The sequence below is a fragment of the Somniosus microcephalus genome, chromosome 12 (assembly GCF_052327205.1).
Source record: "Somniosus microcephalus isolate GS21.2 chromosome 12, FLI_Smic_1.0, whole genome shotgun sequence".
NCBI lineage: Eukaryota > Metazoa > Chordata > Chondrichthyes > Squaliformes > Somniosidae > Somniosus > Somniosus microcephalus.
Window position 1 is genome coordinate 201936565 of NC_140998.1, and position 19646 is coordinate 201956210.

Consider the following 19646-nt stretch of genomic DNA (forward strand, 5'->3'; position numbering starts at 1 on the left):
ACGCTTCGAACTAACTGCGCCCCTGGGATACGCGAGCACTGCGTGCCGGCAGTTGGAGGAGACCCAGGATCGGAATCCCACGCGGGCCCACAGCTCAACGGCCGGTGTGCTAGGTAAGTGCAGGTCGGGGGCTTGCACCCGCAGGAAGCCCCCGACCCGAATTTCTGGGCCATTAAACCAAGGCCCTCTGGAGGTGGTAAAAGATCCCACGGCACTAGTTAGAAGAAAGGCATGGGATTTCTCCCCAGTGTTCCGGCCAATATTAGTAACTCAACCAACAACATTTAAAAAACAGACTATCTGGTCATTATCTTGTTGCTGTTTGTGAGAACTTGCCGTGTGCAAATTCACTATTGCGTTTTCTAAATTAGAGCAGTGACTACACTTCAAAAGTACTTAATTGGCTGTAAAGCATTGTGGGATGTCCTGAGGTCGTGAAAAGGGCGATATAAATCCAAATCTTTCTTTCTTTCTGAATTTAAAAGTTATTTTTTTCCTGATGGAATACACCATGGTCTTCAAAAACTCTAAGGGGGAAACATTCACTTGGTTGCGCCTCCCGTTAGCGCTGCTAATGGCACGCAATGCAACAAATGCCCGGGCACGGCACTGCCCACGCCTCCCCCAAAATTCAGCGGGAGGTTAGTGGTGGCGCTAACTGGTAGCGCCCTGTGGCGCTGTGCCGCTGGCAATCAGGTCTTTGGCATGCGCAGCGCCCCGCTCACGCCCTGGCCACGATCTTTGGGAGCGCGCCCTGACTTACCACCGGACGCTATGTCCGACGGGGTCAGGGGGGCGTACCTGCGGCCGGGGAGGTGCAATTTAAAGGCGAGGTGCGGGGCAGCCATTTTTGTTGCTGGCCGCCTGCCAGCACCTGCCTGCGCTCCCATCCCAGACCTCCAGAAATGCCCCCCCCCCCAACTGCGGAGTGCCAGCTGCGCTCCAAGAGCCCAGCACTCCTCTTGGGTGCCGGGCTCTTTTGCCTGCACTCCCGATCCCCGGGGGCCCAGCTGGGCCCCAGGTCGCGCTGCACAAGGCCCCTCCCCTTTAAGAAGGGGAGGAAGGCCTGCAATACCGCGGCGCAGTGTGCCGCAGCATGTGGCGCTGTGGCACATAATGCCGCAACACTGACTCACAGCGCCCCAAGAGGGATGCGGGGCGCCTCCAGTAGCACCCCGCTTCCCTCTTGGGGCGCAACCACTCAATTTCCGGTGAGGGGATGCTAATTTTTCCGGGGCTAGCGCCCTGGCGAAGTTAGCATCTCAATTGGGGCGCTACTCAATTTTTATCCCTAAATTTTTAACAAGCTATGTTTTGAAAGGACATAATTACAAATAAACCCACGAAACCTATTTATGCCAAAAAGGAGTGTTCTTTAGCAGGGAATTGAAAGACAGCGATCTGAGTACTTTGAAAATCTTTTTGATAAATGAAATACACAGATTAAGCACTGAAAGGAGAACTACACCGAATGGTACATTTTCTGCACCCTCACTCTGCTGGCAGGTCCCGTGTTCTCAGCTGAGATCGTGAGCCCAATTTAGTGCACTTTGTAATATTGGGCATGCAATTTCAGGAACCTGCACAACCAGTATGCCAAGGCCTCATATAAACACAGTAATGAAACATTTCAGGTCTCAGCCCAGATTTGCCAAGTTTGGGTGAGGCTCCACCCAAAGTACAAATAAAAAAGAAAGAGTGCAAATGTTAGAAATCTGAAAATGAAACAGAGAATGCTGCAAATACGCAGCAGGTCAGTTAGCATCGGAAAAGAGCAAAAACAGGCTAAGGCATTGGATGTAACCATGTTCGCCTCACCCGTAAAAATGAAGGCCTAGAAATTTGTCTGGGACAGTGGCGCAAAATGGGTGGTATCAAACCGGCCTCCCATTATACACAGCTCCTGATATTTAGTTCTATTGACTGCAATGGAATTGAAGATCAGGCGCTGCGTATAACGGACAGCTGATCTGACACCGCTCGTTTTGCGCCATGGTCCGAGATGAATTTCTAGGCTGAAGTCTTTTTGAAACTGGTTAGTTGTATTTTTGCCTCCATTTGGAAAGCAAGTTTTTTTTTGTTACTGGCGGCCTTGGAAGGCTGTGCATTTCTCGTTGTGTGTATATTTTTTGGGTACCCTGGTACTGACTTTTGTGCACTTCTATTTAAAATGGCAAATAGCTGATACAATCAAAGTATTATACCAGGAAGGTTGTGTTAGATATGCCAGCACCCTTGCTTTGATGCTTGAAGAGATTGCAGAGGAGGTTAATGCCAGGAGCTTAGCTCCCAGGACATGGCTGTTATGCCAGAAAAATTGCAATGACCTCATCAGAGTTGCCAAGGTAAGCATCTTTCATCTCATCTTAATTATTCTCTCCTTATAACCGCAACACCTGCAGCCACACTGCTCAGAAAACTCCCCTCCCCACATCCCATCACTCTGTTACAATCACTGCATCACTCTTCACTGCACTGCCTTCTCCTCCTACTGACACTCTCTCCACTTCCTTCTCTCACCAGTATTGCAAACTTCACTTTCTCACACCTCACATCTTCCACACATGTAAATGATTGTAACATGACAGGCACATTCTGAAAAAAGCTACTGGGCATACATCTCACAGCAGCACTAGGATACGTAAAAGAGCACACAAGACAGGCACTAAGGGATTGCATCAGTGTGATTTTTATTTGTTCGTGTTAACTAATATACACATATGGAAAAAGTTGCCAGAGCAATTTTTTGGGGATTTGGTGTTGGTGGTACTATTTGTACTGAAGTGAGAGCAAGACCCTTGAGGTTAGACAGAAGGAAGGCAATCGGATGGTGGTAGTAAGGTATGATGGTGATAATGATTGTGGAGCTGATGGTCTATTGGGGATGGGAGGGATGGTTCACGTAAAATGCTGGATGAGTTCCTCTCTAGGTGCTCTGGCAGTTAGGGAGAGTGGTGATTGATGCTGTTCATACTCTTCCTCCTCATTCTCCTGCATTTCTTGCTGCCCAGGTGGTGGCAAATACTGGTCCATCACTATTGCAAAGTCATGCAGCATAGTACCACAACTCTGGATACACAGTCAGGATTGATTTGCGGCACTCCTCCGAATGGTTGATACAGTGGAGTGGTTGGTAAGCGTGCCAACGATCTGCATGATTATATTTCTGGTAGTGGCATGGCTCTGCCTAGGTTTATTTTCAATTTATTCTCGGGATATGGGCATCGCTAGCATTTATTGCCCATCCCTATTTGCTCTCGAGAAGGTGGTGGTGAGCCGCCTTCTTGAACTGCTGCAGCCCGTGTGGTGAAGGTGCTCCCACAGTGCTGTTAGTCAGGGAGTTCCAGGATTTTGACCCAGCGATGATGAAGGAACGGTGATATATTTTCAAGTCAGGGTGTTGTATGACTTGGAGGGGAACTTGGAGGTAATGGTGTTGCCGTGTATCTGCTGCCCATGTGCTTTGAGGTGATAGAGGGTGCGGGTTTGGGAGGTGCTGTCGAAGAAGCTTTGATGAGTTACATCAGTGCATCTTGTAGATAGCACAAGCTGCAGCCACGGTACACCGGTAGCAAAGGGAGTCGATGTTAAAGATGGTACACAGGCTGCGGAACAAGTGGACTGCTTTGTCCTGGATGGTGTGGAGATTCTTAAATGTTGTTGCTGCTGCACCCATCCAGGCAAGTGAAGAGTATTACCTCATACTCCTGACTTGTGGTGAGGTTTTGCGGGTGTCAGGAGGTGAGCCACTCGCTGCAGAATACCCAGCCTCTGACTAGCTCTAGTAGCCACAGCATTTATATGGTTTTTCCAGTTAAGTTTCTGGTGAATGGTAACTCCCAGGATGTTGATGATGGGGGATTCTGTGATAGTAATGCCATTGCATGTCAAGGGGAGGTGGTTAGACTCTCTTGTTTAAGATGATCATTGCCTGGCACTGGCGTGGCATGCATGTTACTTGCCACTTATCAGCATATGCCTGGATGTTGTCCAGGTTTTGCTGCATGCGGGCACGGACTGCTTCATTATCTGTGGAATTGTAAATGGAACTGAACACCGTGCAATGACCCCCTCCCCCTTCTACACCCTCTCACGCTCATTACTATCTCTGCTACTTCCTCTTTGAATACTGTATCCTTCTCCTTCTTGTTCGACTTTCATTCACGTTACTTATAAATCTCCATTCATTCTCCAACTCCCAATTGCTTCCCCAAAGGTGGATGATGTGGGGCCAGAGCCCATCGCTCTCAACCCATTTCACACATCTACTAACACTACCATCCCTTCCCATCTGTATCCTCACAAAGTTTTTTATTTGCTTTCCAAACTGAACTTAAAAAAAATATCAGATTAGAATCAGGCGATTCACTGTCTATCTGCCTTTCTCTCGATCTGTCTCTCCTCTCTGTATCAAAGATCTAAGCAATTAGCATGTAGTTTTTAAGTGAACAAACATAAATGACGTAAGTTGCTGGATTCAAGATGAAACATTGTTTGAAAAATGAGGAAAAATTCTCTCTCTCACACACACACCAGCCCTAATTATCCGTGTAATACATTTTCTTTGTTGGAACACAATGCAAAAGCTACAACAGTTATTGAATCAGTACACATTTGTTTCATCCACACACAGTCATTCCCACAGAAAGCCTCTCTATTTATTTCTAACACCCTCAATATAAAAATTATCTAAAAAGACCTTTTTCAAATTTGTCCTGAGCTTTGCTTCAAATAAGTTGACCACTAGCTGCTAGAAGCTTAAGAAAAATATTCCATCAGTTCAGCTGATTGAGCAATGCTGAAGCATCCTGGAAAATTGTGTTGCATTGTGTTCCATCAAAGAAAATGTATTACATGGATAATTAAAGTGTGTGTGTGTGTGAGAGAGAGAGAGAGAGAGAGAGAATTTTTCCTCATTTTTCAAAAAAATGTTTCATTTTGATGCAAGGAGGCTTCAAGGGGATATAGACAGGCTAATGGAGTGGGCAAGGACATGGCAAATGGAATATAAGGTGGAGAAATGTGAAGTTATCCACTTTGGTAGGAAAATAGAAAAGCAGAGTATTTTTAAATGGTGAGAGATGGGGAAATGTTGGTGTTCAGAGGGACCTGGGTGTCCTTGTACACGAATCACTGAAAGTTAACATGCAGGTACAGCAAGCAATTAGGAAAGCAAATGGTATATTGGCCTTTATTACAAGAGGATTTGAGTATAAGAGTAAAGACATCTTACTAAAATTATATAGGGCCCTGGTGAGACCACACCTGGAGTACTGTGTACAGTTTTGGTCTCCTTACCTAAGGAAGGATATACCTGCCATAGAGGGAGTGCAATAAAAGTTCACCAGACTGATTCCTGGGATGGGGGGATTGTCCTATGAGGAGAGATTGAGTAGACTAGGCTGATATTCTCTGGAGTTTAGAAGAATGAGAGGTGATCTAATTGAAAGGTTCAAAATTCTTACAGGGCTTGACAGGCTAGATGCAGGGAGGATGTTCCCCCTGGCTGGAGAGTTTAATACCAGGGGTCACAGTCTCAGTACAAGGGGTCGGCCATTGGGGACTGAGATAAGGAGAAATTTCTTCACTCAGAGGGTGGTGAATCTTTGGAATTCTCTACCCCAGAGGGCTGTGGAGGCTCAGTCGTTGAGTATATTCAACACAGAGATCAATAGATTTTTGAATATTAAGGGAATCAAGGGATATGGGGGTAGTGCAGGAAAGTGGAGATGAGGTCGAAGATCAGCCATGATCTTATTGAATGGCCAAATGGCCTACTCCTGCTCCTATTTTTTATGTTCTTAAAATTAGATACCAGAGAGTGCACAATATAATTCAACTCTCACAAACACAGCGTTGGAGAAAAATATAAGCCCAAGCCCATGCTTTTGGGAGATGCTGAGGAATTTTGAGTAAAAACTTGAAAGCTGCAAAAAAAACTCAATGGATAAATTCAATCATGTTATTTAAAAATATGCAATTTTTTAAAATGTCTAACCCTTTATCTTGGACATTCAAAATTTCACTTACTGAGAAAGAATGTCTGATTAAAACTTTCAGACCATTTTGTCCAGCAGGCATCTTGAGCGATTTGTGGGCAAAAGCCACTGAGTGATTAGATTGGGCAGTAACAGTTTGCCAATTTTATCTAGGCAATTTCCATTATGAATGTGGACGTAGGTATTTATAATGGTAAAAGCATTGACACAAAAGTGTGACAGGAAGGGTGCCAATAGGGCATAAGCTTTTTGTAGACAGGGAGCACATGGGAAAATATTTTTTTTCCTAATAAAATAGCAACACCAAATTATTATATAAAATGAAGGACAAAATGTATAACATTAAAACAGAAACTGAATTATATGTGCTTTCCCTTGTTCAATTCTACTCCACCCTCTAACATTGCTTCATCTGATGTGCAACGTCATGGGAGATTTGCTACATTAAATAGTGAAAATTTAGATCAAAGCTTCCATTTTATTTTCCCGATACCCTCTTCGGATTGTGCCAATTTACCAGGAATTACCCACTCTCTTAAACGTTGATGGAATTTTTAAAATTCTCTCAGAGGAATGTTCACTGTTGGTATGAACTTGAAAAGATTGAGCTGTGCTAGTTATGAGTGAGGTGTAAGATTATAGTCTTTATGCTTGTTAATTTGTTTATTAATACTTTTTTAAAATATGTGTAGACAATCATAATTAGCTTATAAGGCAAAGTTACTGGCTTAGCAGAAGGGTAGATGAGAAAATAATGGCTAACTTGACTAAATAAAGAGCAAACATTTAACACAATTAAAATATAACTAAACAATGGAAATATTGTAGCAGGACCTTGGAAAAGGGTTGGGAACTGCTCAACCATAGAACTAGACTGATAACAATATAGAAACCAGAGAGATAGGGAAGATGCTCGGGGTGGGGTAATTTGGTTGCTTTGTGCCTCCCGTTAGCGCCCTCTTAAGGCCTCTTAATGCGCTAACAGGGCACAAAGTAACTAGCGCCCAGGCTATGAATGTTTAACAAGTTACAGCATTTCTTTTGTCTGAAAGTCTGTCTTTTAAAAAAAAAAGTGTCAGCTATATTTGTTTTAGCTCCATCAACTATTCTGTGCACAGAGCTAAAAGCTGTTTAACCCTTTGTAATCTTGTCTTGGATGTTGGAAGTATTAAGCATTTTTAATTATGTCTTTCCTACAGATGTGTATAGTTTTAAATTTGTTAATTGTTTGATTTATGCATGCACACGTGTATTATTTGTGAGAAACTTAAGCCATGTTTTTGGATTTTGAACTGATTTAAACTGTGTGAACAGGCTCGTGACCTGGGAATAACGCGGAAAAAACTTTGACTCTTGGAGTTCATAAACCCATTACAGGGATCAATATTTCTAAGTTGCATTAAATTGTAAGTGTAGCTGATTAAGCATGTTCATTTCAATTTAAGGTTGTGCACCCAGAATTGGGAAAAACTTAATTACATTTTAAGTTAAAGACATAGGTATGGATTTAATTTTGACTGAAGATTACTTGGGCAACCGTGAAAAGCACCAAAGAGTTTGATTTACAAAAGATAAGCTTCAGTATTAACGCCATGGTGTCTGGTAGGAAATTAATTTGAACTTTTCAAAGCACTTTGTATTAATTGAATTAAAGTAAAAGAATTGCTATTGCTTTATGCAGTTTAAATTAAAAATGTGTGGCCTTGTTTTAAATCAATTTGAACATTTACAAGGCACTGTCTTTTTAATTTGGTTACTGCAAGTCCGAGACATGCTATCGTGATTGACTCCAAAAGCACAAAGACTTGGAAGAAAGTAATAGGCACTTGGTTCCTTTTCAATTGGGAAAGTTAAAAAAAAAAAGTTTACATGAAGTGATGCAATTGCACGTATCTGACTATATTTGCTCCGCCTTCTTATAAACCTGCAAAGAAGTTAACCCTTTCTGCTAACAGCTTTATTTTGTTAACTATACAACTTTTGTATTGCTGAATTAAATTTATATATTAGACATTATTAAATTTAAGTTTCTTAATTGAGTGGATATTTCCCCCACAGTGCAGAAGAAATTGATGAATTGACAAATTAACCCCTTCAGCTCTTAAGCAGAGCAACAATGGATTCTCTGTTTTCCTTTTGAAACATAGAAGATAGGAGCAGGAGTAGGCCATTCGGCCCCTCGAGCCTGCTCCGCCATTCATTGCGATCATGGCTGATCATCTAAATTTAGTACTCTGTCCCTGCTTTCTCCCGATACCCCTTGATCCCTTTAGCCTTAAGAAATATATCCAACTCCTTCTTGAATATATTTAATGAATTGGCCTCAACTGCCTTTTGTGGTAGAGAATTCCACAGGTTCACCACTCTCTGGGTGAAGAAATTCCTCCTCATTTCTGTCCTAAATGGCTTACCCCTTATCCTTAGACTGTGACCGCCTGGTTCTGGACTCCCCGACCATCGGGAACATCCTTCCTGCATCTAGTCTATCCAGTCCTGTTAGAATTTTATAAGTTTCAATGGGATCCCCTTTCATTCTTCTAAACTCCAGCGAGTATAAGCCCAATCGAGCCAATCTCTCCTCATACGTCATTCCTTCCATCCCAGATATCAGCCTGGTGAATCTTCGCTGAACTCCTTCCATGGCAAGAACATCCTTCCTCAGATAAGGCGACCAAAACTGCACACAATACTCCAGATGTGGTCTCACCAAGGCCCTGTACAACTGCAGCAAGACATCCTTGTTCCTGTACTCAAACCCTCTCGCTATGAAGGCCAACATACCATTTGCCTTCTTAACCGCCTGCTGCACCTGCATGCTTACCTTCAGCGACTGGTGCACAAGGACACCCAGGTCTCGTTGCACTTCCCCGTCTCCCAATCTATTGCCATTCAGATAATAATCTGCCTTCCTGTTTTTGACACCAAAGTGGATATCCTCGCATTTATCCACATTGGGCAGAAGCATGGCAGATGCAATATAAATCACCCAAACTGTCCAAATCATCCTGGAGTTTCTCGGCATCCTCCTCACAGCACACACACCCTCCCAGCTTTGTGTCATCTGCAAATTTGGAGATATTACATCTAGTTCCCTCGTCTAGATCATTAATATATATTGTGAATAGCTGGGGTCCAAGGACCAATCCCTGCGGTACCCCACTAGTGACTGCCTGCTACTCGGAAAAAGACCCGTTTATTTCAACACTTTGCTTCCTGTCTGCCAGCCAGTTCTCTATCCAAGTCAATACCTTGAACAGGTAAGCATGGCTTTTCAGACCACATACATATTGATGGTGCAGCAAGAGGTGCAGCATTTCTAAGAATTTATCTGCAGACATCAAAAATAATAGCATGTCACGATTTGGACTAAAGGCTTTGCCTTTCAAAGGAACGGACTCAACCCATTCAGGGTTATTTGTTATCTTCAGAGGCAGAGTGCTCAAGAAGTGGAGATATGGAAGTTACCTCCAAACTAATTGTGAGCACTTCTGTCTCTGATGTGAAACTTACCTACCAGTTACCAATTAAACACATCAGAAACAGTTAGGGCTGGTGCATTCAGGTGTAAGTGAATTTTAATGGCGTGATAAGTCTTAATTACTGCCAAACAACCCCTCTTGCATTGAATATCTAATTTTATAAGTGCTGAGTCTCATTCCCTCAGAATGTAATTATTGTTGGAGATTTAAAAAAAAAGAAAATGGTGCAGATTTTGCAGTCAGTGGCGTGCCTATGGAGTATGCCGTCGGCAACAGAATAGAATATGAACTTACCTGATGGGGACCCTCCTTCATGAACTTACTCTCTGATGCTGCATTCTCGAGGCCAACGTAATGGCGCACGGATTCCAGGGTGCAGCATGTGCGGAAACGTACCGCGTAGGCCTGATGCTCCAATCAGTGGAAGTGCCGAGTTTCCTACTACATTTCTTGTAATTGAAGAGCAGGTTATATCAATAGACAGAGGAGTTAACGGCCCAGAACTGACTGCAAATTAAAAATATGCTGCTTTGCGTATCTCACTTTGGATGTATTTTCAGAATAATTATAAGGACTAGGAGAATAAACAGTCCACAATGACCCACTCTCTCCCTCTTCAAAGTCTTCACATCCTTTCTAAAGCATGGTGCCCAGAATAGGCGTAATACTCCAACTGTGATCAAACTAATGTTTTATTTCTCTTTCTGTGCATGATTTTACAATGAATTAAATATTCTAATTCATACGTCCTGGTTTAGACTCTGCGTGTTTCAGTGAATCTTCAGTGATTGATTGAAGAGACACAATGTGGCTTGACTTGCTCTCAAATGCCACATACACCGACAGAGGGCGCCACACTGAAAATTATCTCTTGGAACCGTAAATTGCCGGTCAAAAGCCCACGAAAAGACTGTGGGCTGCTGTAAGCTTGATGAACGGGGGACGCTGTTCCTTCACTGCTGACTGCAAAATAATGGTCATTTTGTTTTAAGTTCTGAGCAAAAATCTAAACACTTGAAGTTAACCCAACTCCTCCCGTTTCCTGTAATATTTCCCCAAATTCGTATTGATATTTAACATTTAGACTGGACTCTTACCGCAAACGTTTCCAGTCAGGTGAACAGCACTCGGTCCAATCAGCATTGCCGCTTCAGTAAGTGACTCAACTGATCTGTTCTGTAGACCAGGAACAGCGGGTCAGTCACCGAGTGTAACAGGGGCTGTCGCTGCTCTCTCAGGATGGAGCCACTTACCGCGGTAGCTGTTTGCTTATTTATATCAGCGGGTGAGAATCACTTTCTAATCTTTTATTGATTACAGAAACAAGACAGCAAGCGATTGTCATAGAAAATCAAGTTTAAATACAAACGATGACATTAGTATTACTTTAGAAAAGTATATATTGTGTCGAGTTTGAGTGTTTCTCTTTACTTCCTCCTCAATGTGACTTTTTTTCCTCCAGTTGAGACCCAGGGTTTTACTATACATACAGCAAACAGTCGGATGAATGTGACCGTCGGAGGCAACGCATTTTTTTCAGTGCGGCCGTCAACTGAGGTGCAGAGTGGGAACTGGGAATTTGGGGAGATACCTTTAGGTTAGTGGGTCGGGTCGGTGCAGCTCTGGCTATCTAGTGACTACAGAACACGGGCTGAGTTATTCCTCCCGAACGGATCGCTTCTGCTGAATCACAGAATCCCCACAGTGCAGATAGAGGCCATTTCGGCCCATCGAGCCTGCACCGACACATATCCCACCCGACCCCCGTAACCCCTACACCAACACATATCCCACCCTATCCCCCTAACCCCATGTATTTAATCCCCCTAACACTAAGGGTCAATTTATCATAGCCAATCAACCTAACTCGCACATCTTTGGACTGTGGGAGGAAACCGGAGCACCCACCCACGCAGACACGGGGAGAATGTGCAAACTCCACACAGACAGTCGCCCGAGGCCGGATTCGAACCCGGGTCCCTGGCGCTGTGAGGCAACAGTGCTAACCACTATGCCACAGGGACTGGAGCTGCTTTCAGGATGGAGCCACTTACCGCGGTAGCTGTTTACTTATTTATATCAGCGGGTGAGGATCACTTTCTCGGATCTTTTCTTTTAGTGGTTACAGAAAAAAGACAGAAAGCAATTGTCATATAAAATCAGATTAAGATACAAGAGATGATGTTAGTATCACTTCAGAAAAGTATATATTGTGTCGAGTTTGAGTGTTTCTCTTTACTTCCTCCCTAATGCGATTGTCTTTCCTCAGTTGAGCTCCAGGATTTGACTATAGATACAGAAAACAGTCGGGTAAATGTGACCGTCGGGGGCAACGCATTTTTTTCAGTGCGGCCATCAGTTGAGTTGGATGGCGGGAACTGGAAATTCGGGGAGACAACTGTAGGTCAGTGGGTCGGTACAGCTGGGACTATAACTAGTGTCTACAAAACACGGGCTGAGTTATTCCTCCCGAACGGATCGCTCCTGCTGAAGTCAGTGACAGCTTCGGACAGTGGAGAGTACACTGTTACCATGGTTCCAACCGCCGCGACTCAAGAAACAGCAACCATCACTCTGCATGTACTTGGTAAGTGAAAGCTTTCTGTGGGGACAGGGTTGTTCATAATCTATTTTAATTGTATTCATGTCACAAGTCATTCGTTATTCCCGGGGTCCTGGCCAACATTTACTCCTCAATCATAACAAAAAAAACCCCAGATTATCTGGTCATTATCATGTTGCTGTTTGTGGGAGGGCACTGAGCTCAAATTTGCTGCTACGTTTCCCACATTGACTACACTTGAAAAAGTACTTCATTGGCTGTAAAGTGCTTTGGGACGTGAAAGACGCTACATAAATGCAAGTTTTTTTGGGATCAATCAGCTCCTTAAAGCAAACCAGGCGGTAACGTTTCACGTGGCATTGTTGCACAGCTGGGGGCATATTTTGTGAATAAAGGGTTAATTGGCTTATTTTCCTGGAATTAAACAGATGGAAATGCAAATATGGATTGTGCAACATTTTGCTGCGGATATTTCAATGTCGAAGGAAGTTAAAAGGGGAACGGGGAATCACATTGGATCTTTCATAAAGCAACTCAGCGGATGAAAATATCTGTAGTTCTGCTGTGGAGTGTGCGACCCTTGTGGGCAGCGAATCACGGAAATCCCCATGCAGCTACAATAAGCTCCCTGTCTCAACAAGGAAGCTTACTAGTCACCTGATTTTCGTCAATGAACAGCTCATCCAATAACTTCCTCACCGAGAGAATGATTAGAATGTGGGAGTCGCTACCACAAGGAGTAGTTGAGACAAATAGCATAGTTACATTTAAGGGGAAGACAAACGCATTTAAGATAAACACATGAGGGAGAAAGGGACAGAAGGATATGTTGATAGGATGAGATGAAGTAGGATGGGAGAAGGCTCCTGTGGAGCATTAACATCGGCATAGACCAGTTGGGCCAAATGGACTGTTTCTGTGCTGTAAATTCTATTTAATTCATTTTTCTTGCCTCCGATTGGCTGATTGTACAAAATTGAGTTCCAGCCTGACTTTCTTTCTCACAGCTGCAGTGGAACACAAAGTGACAGGGAGCAGGGCCACTTCGCATTGGACAAATGCAAAACGCAAAATATCAACAATGGCCTAACATTTGCGATCGGAGACTTCCCGCGGGCGGATGCCTCCGCCCAGCAAAAAATCTACGCATTTACCTGGTGGCCCAGGAGGTACAGAGGCTTGTGATCCTGGGCCTCTCCAGGTATGCATGGGCAGAGGCCCACGTATCACAAGGAACATGCGGTTCCCAAGAGCCCCTGGGATCACTAAAAGAAGGGAATCCCCATTCATACTCGAGCGTCCCTGGAACCACGTGGGCCATGGGGAACCAATGGAAGAAGGGAATCCCCCTTCATACTTTTGACAGGTCTAAGCTGAGAGACCTGTCAAAAGTATGAATGGGGATGACTCAAAACACACATCAAAACATTAAATAATTTAAAAAAATCACGTTTTTAAAATTACATTAATTAAATGTTTTAAGCAAATTTAATTTTGTGAAAAAAATAAAGGGCTAGATTTTCAGTTGCTTGCGCCAGCAGTTAGCGCCTTAAGAGAAGTGATTTTCGGGCGCTATGCGTGTAGCGCCCGGGCGCAGCGCAGTTTGCGCCCCGCCCCAAATTAAGTTGCCCGTTAGCGCCGGCGCAAAGTTTAGCGGCCGCCCGGATGCGCGCGCAGAAAATGACGTCACATCCTCGTGCAACGCCCTTTGGCTGTGCCGAATCCAAACTTCAATCGGACCGCCCCATTGTGCGGCTGGCGTCCAGAGCGTTTGTTAAATGGAACGCAACACACCCTGGGGAGCGCAAATTAAAGGGCACTCCACCTGCACTATAAAAGGCAGTCTGCATGTGTTGTGTGGAAGGAACCAGTGTGTTCTTGTGAACGGTGTCTCCTCCTCCTCCTCGTCGTCGTCGTCGTCGTCGTCCTCGTCCTCGTCCTCCTCCCATCATCATCATGTTCCCCCCCCCCCCCCCGACTCTGCCTTTGAAAAAAAACACATGCACCCTTCCCCTTTAAGAGCTCACTGGCACCAGAGTGTCTGCCGTGCGCTGCGCCCACGCTCGGGTGTTGCACTCTGCACCGCTGGCTTAGCGCCTAAAGATAGTAGTGGAACGCCTCTTTTAGCGCTCCACCAACCTCTTAGGGCGAAGCCACTGAATTTCCAGCAACGGGGCGCTACTTTGGGGCGGGCGCTAACTTCAGGCAGGCGCTAAGGTTAGCGCCCCAAAACTGTCTATACTGAAAATCTAGCCCAAAGTTTTTTATGGGGCTAAAAGTAAACTTAAAAAAAAAAGTGTTTTTAAATTATAAATGAGTGGGGAAACATTTTTAAACTCTTATGCTGGTAAAAGCGGGCCTGACGCCTGCTTTTACCAGGCATAAGATTTTTAAGGGAATTCAGCGGGCGAAGGTTCTGCAGAAAGCGGAACGCTCCACCCGCAGAGGCCCTTCTCCAGGGCAGGTGGATGATCTGTCAAGAGGATTCGTGACCGATCGGAAGTGCCGGTTTTCAGCGCATGCACTTCGCATGCCTGCAACCGGCACTTTCGAGATCCCTACGGGTGTGTGCACAGCTCATACACACCCATAGGGATTTCAAAATATGGCCCATGAAATAAATAAAAATACATATTTAAAATTAATTAAAGTGCCGTTGAATTAAATATTTTTAACGAAAATTTAATTTAAAAAAATTATGTTTTACCAGGGCTAAAAATAAACTTACCTATTGGACGGGGTTTTTAATGTATAAATGAGTGATGCAATTTTATTTTTCTGCTTTTTAAAACACTTATGCTGGTAAAAGGAGGCCTTCCGCCTGCTTTCACCAGGTGTAACAATTTCACAGGCATTCAGCGGGTGGAAGTTGGGCAAATAGCGCAACTACCCACCCACAGAGGCCCATCTCCCGGGGCTGTGGAGGATCTGTCAAGAAGATTCTTCACAGATCGTAATTTCCGGGTTTTAGTGCATATCCTTCGCATACCAGAACCCGGAACTTGTGCTGCCCCTACGGGCGGGTACACACCTCATACGCTCCCATCGAGTTGCAAAATTCGGCCCATTGTGCATTTAGCATTTGGACACCTGACCTACATGGACTATACTCCGTTCTTGAAATATCATCTATTGCTATTCTATTTTGGGCACTTGCTATATTGTAACCAATAAATACTTAGCATGAAGTTCAGTTTATTTGCAGGACATTCATGTTCCTATTATACAGTGTGTGAATATCTTGAGTCTTCATTCTTCTTTGTTTGAAATATTTAATTCCCTTTCATAGTGGAGACAGTGTGCAGGGGTGCCTTGGCTCAGTGTTGGGACCACTGCTCTTTTTGTTATATATTTCTTGACCTGGACTTGGGTATAGAATCAATGGTTACAGCACAGAAGGAGGCCATTTGGTCCATCGAGCCTGTGCCGGCTCTCTGCAAGAGCACTTCAGCTAGTCCCACTCCCCCGCTCTTTCCCTGTAGCCCTGCCATTTTTTTCCTTCAAGTATTTACCAATTCCCTTTTGAAAGCTACTATTGAATCTTCCTCCACCACCATTTCAGGCAGTGCATTGCAGATCCTAACCAATCATTGTGTAATTACTACATTAAAATAGTACTTTGAAAGTACTTCATTGGCTGTAAAATGCTGTGTGACATCCTGAGGTCATGAATAGTGCTCTATAAATGCAAGTCTTTCTTTTATAGAAAAATAGTTTTTCCTCATGTTGCCTCTGCTTCTTTTGCCAGTCAACTTCAATCTGCACCCTCTGTTTATCGACCCTTCAGCCATTGGGATCTGTTTATCTTTATTTCTTCTATCTAAACCGTTCATGATTTCAAACTCCTCCATCAAATCTCCTCTTGGCCCTCTCTGCTCTAAGGAAAACAACCCCAGCTTCTCCAGTCTTTCCACGTAACTGTAATCCCTCATCCCTAGAACCATTATGTAAATCTCTTCTGTACTCTCTTCAAAGCCTTTACACCCTTCCTAAAGCATGGTGCCCGTAATGGGTGCAGAACTGCTGCTGGGCTGAACTAATATTTTATTTCCCTTTCTGTGCATGATTTTACAATGAATTAAATATTCTAATTCATACTTCCTGGTTTAGACTCTGCGTGTATCAGTGATTCTTCAGTCTGATTGATTGAAGAGACTCGCTGTTGGTTGCCTTGCTCACAAATGCCACTGATCCCCGCAGTGGGCAGAGGGCGCCACACTGAAAATGATCTCTTGGAACCATAAATTGCTGGTCAAAAACTGCTTCCGGTCAAAAACTGCTTCCGGTCACAAGAAACCAATGTTAAATGACGACCTCTCCTCTCTTTATATATTCATTGTATACTTTATGCTGAGAATCTCTCTCCCTCTCTTCCTCGATCAATTCATGGAGTTTTCTGCCCTCTTGAACATCCCTGATTATAATCGCTCAACTTTTGGAGGCCTTGCCTTTTGTTGCCTAGGTCCTAAGCTCTGTAATTCCCTGCCAAAACCTATCCGCCTCGCTACCTCTCTTTCCTCCTTTAAGACGATCCATAAAACCTACCGCTTTGACCAAGCTTTTGGTCACCTGCCCTAATTCATCCTTATGTGGATCAGTGTCATTTTTTGTCTTATAAGACACCTGTGCAGCACCTTGGGACATTTCACTGTTAAAGGCGCTATATAAATACAAGTTGTTGTTGTTGAAGAAAAAATTCCCGGTGTTGGTTCTCAATTTGCCTTTCACCCTTTGAATCTGTGTCCTATTGGTTGACTATCAATTTAATTTGAAGTCGTTTTCTCGCTTTCTCTGTTCTATACAATTTATTATTTTCTATACCCAATCAGATCACCCCTTTTAAGGCTGAAAAGCACAAGTTTCTTCATTGTTTCTACCGTAACTCATTGCTTATCTCTGCTCTGTGTCACTGTTGAATGTGTCCCCTGTGTCTCAAGTGTTCAGAACTGCACACAGTACTCAAAGTGTGGGCTGATTGGAGCACTATACCATTGGCCATGTCTTTCACTGACTTGTACTCCATTGTTTTGACTTGAGCACAAGTGATAAAGATATTGAAATACAACTCAAATACTCCACAACCATAGAGATTTAAAAAATAACACATTTAAGCCTGCAAATAATACTGAAATATTATTTTCCAAACATTATTTACCTGTGAAATTACTAGATCTTTAATTTAACCCATTTTAAAATATGCAGTTTGATGTCTTAATGAAAAAAATGCACAAAGCAATTGCATATGGATGCATTAAATGTTCATACACTAGCGCAATGGTGTAATGGGGAGAAACATCGTGAGCAGCAAATACAGTATACTAAATTGCAAGAATTTGCGATTTACTTGTACCTCTTGCAATTTAGTATGCTGTATTCGCTGCTCACGATGCGGTCTCCTCTACATTGGGGAGACCAAACGCGGATTGGGTGACCACTTTGCAGAACAGTTCCATTCAGTCCGTAAGGGGGACCCTGAGCTCCTGGTGGCCTGTCACTTTAATTCCCCGCTGCATTCCCACTCAGACCTCACCATCCTCGGCCTCTTGCACTGTTCACGGAAGCTCAGTGTAATCTCGAGGAACAGCACCTCATCTTTCGATTAGGTACTCTACAGCCCTCTAGACTCAACATAGAGTTCAACAATTTCAGATCATAACCTCGGCCCCTATCACATATATGTATATTTTTTTATCCACAATTTTTGTTTGGCCCCCTTTTTTCTTCCCTCCCACATGGCAGCTGTCCTTCATTCTGCCAGTGCAATTCACACCCCATCTAGAGCCATCCTTTATTCCTTAACATGTCCTATTACCATCTCCTCTCACCTTGAATATCTCTTAATGTCTCTTAACCTCTCCTGCTTTCTATCCTATCACTGACCTTCCCTTTTGTTCTTTCACCCCTCCCCCTTTTTCCAGCCCCCAAACCTGCTTTCCATTTCCTGCTTTTTTTCCAGTTCTGACGAAGGGTCTTCGACCTGAAACGTTAACTCAGTTTCTCTCTCCACGGATGCTGCCCTGGCCTGCTGAGTTTTTCCAGCATTTTCTGTTGTTACTCCTGATTACAATGCTCCTTTTATGGGTTTATTGTTTTTTCGGTTATAATAGGTCCTTTGCACATTTTCTGTTGTCCTTTTACTGGAATAGTGGACCAAGTCTGTAAGTGTATTTGACTAAGATAACTATATTTCTCAACTCGGCCTAACTCTATTCCAAGCAAGGAATGTAAGTGCACCAAATTGCTTCCCATCCACTGCCATGCATGCAGTGTATTGGAAGCTCAACCCATTGACGCCCATTACCTGCACCGGACCAGCTTGTTTCATCTCCATCGTATGCAATTCCAACACACAAACGTCTCCCATGCATTACAATTCTATGAAACGGTAATCAGTAAAATCAGTTCTCACTATTGCCCAATAACACATGTAAAATTAGGTATGAAATGTCTGTACATAACTTTTTTTGGACTGGATTAGGATTTATCCCATTTATTGAATTTCTATTCCTCAGTAGCCTGAAAATTGTCAGTTCAGCAGGTATCAGACACTTTCACCTCTTTTAAATACTTCTTCTAAAAAGTGATGTTCTGTACAGTAAATATGTTAAAATTTAGAGTCAATTGTTGCCCGTGACAAGTAGACAAAGTATGTCTCTTTCAAATCAATTAATTTTAACAATGGCCTAATAATTTAATGCATTAGTGCTTTAAAAGAGTTTAGCGCATACAGGTTACATTTTAATATTGTGTATGTATATAGATAAGGATGAAAGTTGAATTTTTAATACAAAGAACTAAAAGACACACAGAATGGTGGAAATTCCCAATAGGTGCCTCAGCATCTGCAGAGAGAAAAGACAAGTTGGCCTTTTGTTACAGCCCCACCGACAGAACAATGAAACTTCTCCTAACTGAAATGTGTTCTCCATGTTAATCATGTGGCATCATTAATATTATCTTGGATATTCATTTTTCTAATCGATTAACCTGCAAACCTTGTTAGAATGAGCACGTGCTCAGTAATCAGGCTGCACATTCATGTAGCAGTTTTATGATTATCAATGTGTTACTGTACTTGGCAGAAAGCATCATTTGTTAAACTGAGCCAATCATTAGGTAAATATTAATTCCAAATGCACAAATGTAAATAAACCGTCTACTACTTTGGTTCGGTGAATTTGCATGTCTTTATGGGCAAGAGCCATTACTTTAACATTATTGACAGGTTTGGACAAATAGTCACCTCTGTGCTCAATTAGTAACAAAAAACTAACAATTTGAGCTATTTAACTGTAAATTAATACAGTATTTTCTATGATTGGATTTTGGCTTCTTTAGTATTAAAACTGATTTTATTTTTAATTATTCCTAGAATGTTTTCACCTGTTGTTTTGTGGAGATCAGTGCAGCTTCATAGCACCAAACATCATATGCTTGATGTGATATTTGCGAGATTACAGCATCTGAAATGTAGAACAGATAAGAGATGAAATCCTGCACAGGACTGGCCTGTCACTTTCCAACACATTAAATAGAAAGACTCAACCATAACATTAATTCTGGTAACATTGATCCCACTTTACCGACCCGCATTTTGATTTTGTG

The 19646-nt window shown here is 43.1% G+C and overlaps 1 protein-coding gene across 4 annotated transcripts in view; it reads left to right on the forward strand.

Moving 5' to 3' along the window:
* The first annotated feature begins 10441 nt into the window (after positions 1-10441).
* Positions 10442-19646, forward strand: part of LOC147109896 (cell adhesion molecule CEACAM5-like) — an 86111-nt gene continuing 76906 nt past the window's right edge. For 2 of the 4 annotated variants that reach the window (XM_086003925.1, XM_086003923.1), the window contains exons 1-2: positions 10442-10763; positions 11748-12065. In XM_086003925.1, coding sequence (XP_085860051.1) covers positions 10718-10763; positions 11748-12065 — 364 coding nt within the window. In that variant the 5' untranslated portion in view covers positions 10442-10717. Of the gene's footprint in view, positions 10764-11076; positions 11565-11747; positions 12066-19646 lie in introns of those variants that run through there. The other 2 variants (XM_086003926.1, XM_086003924.1) reach the window with 2 other exon arrangements.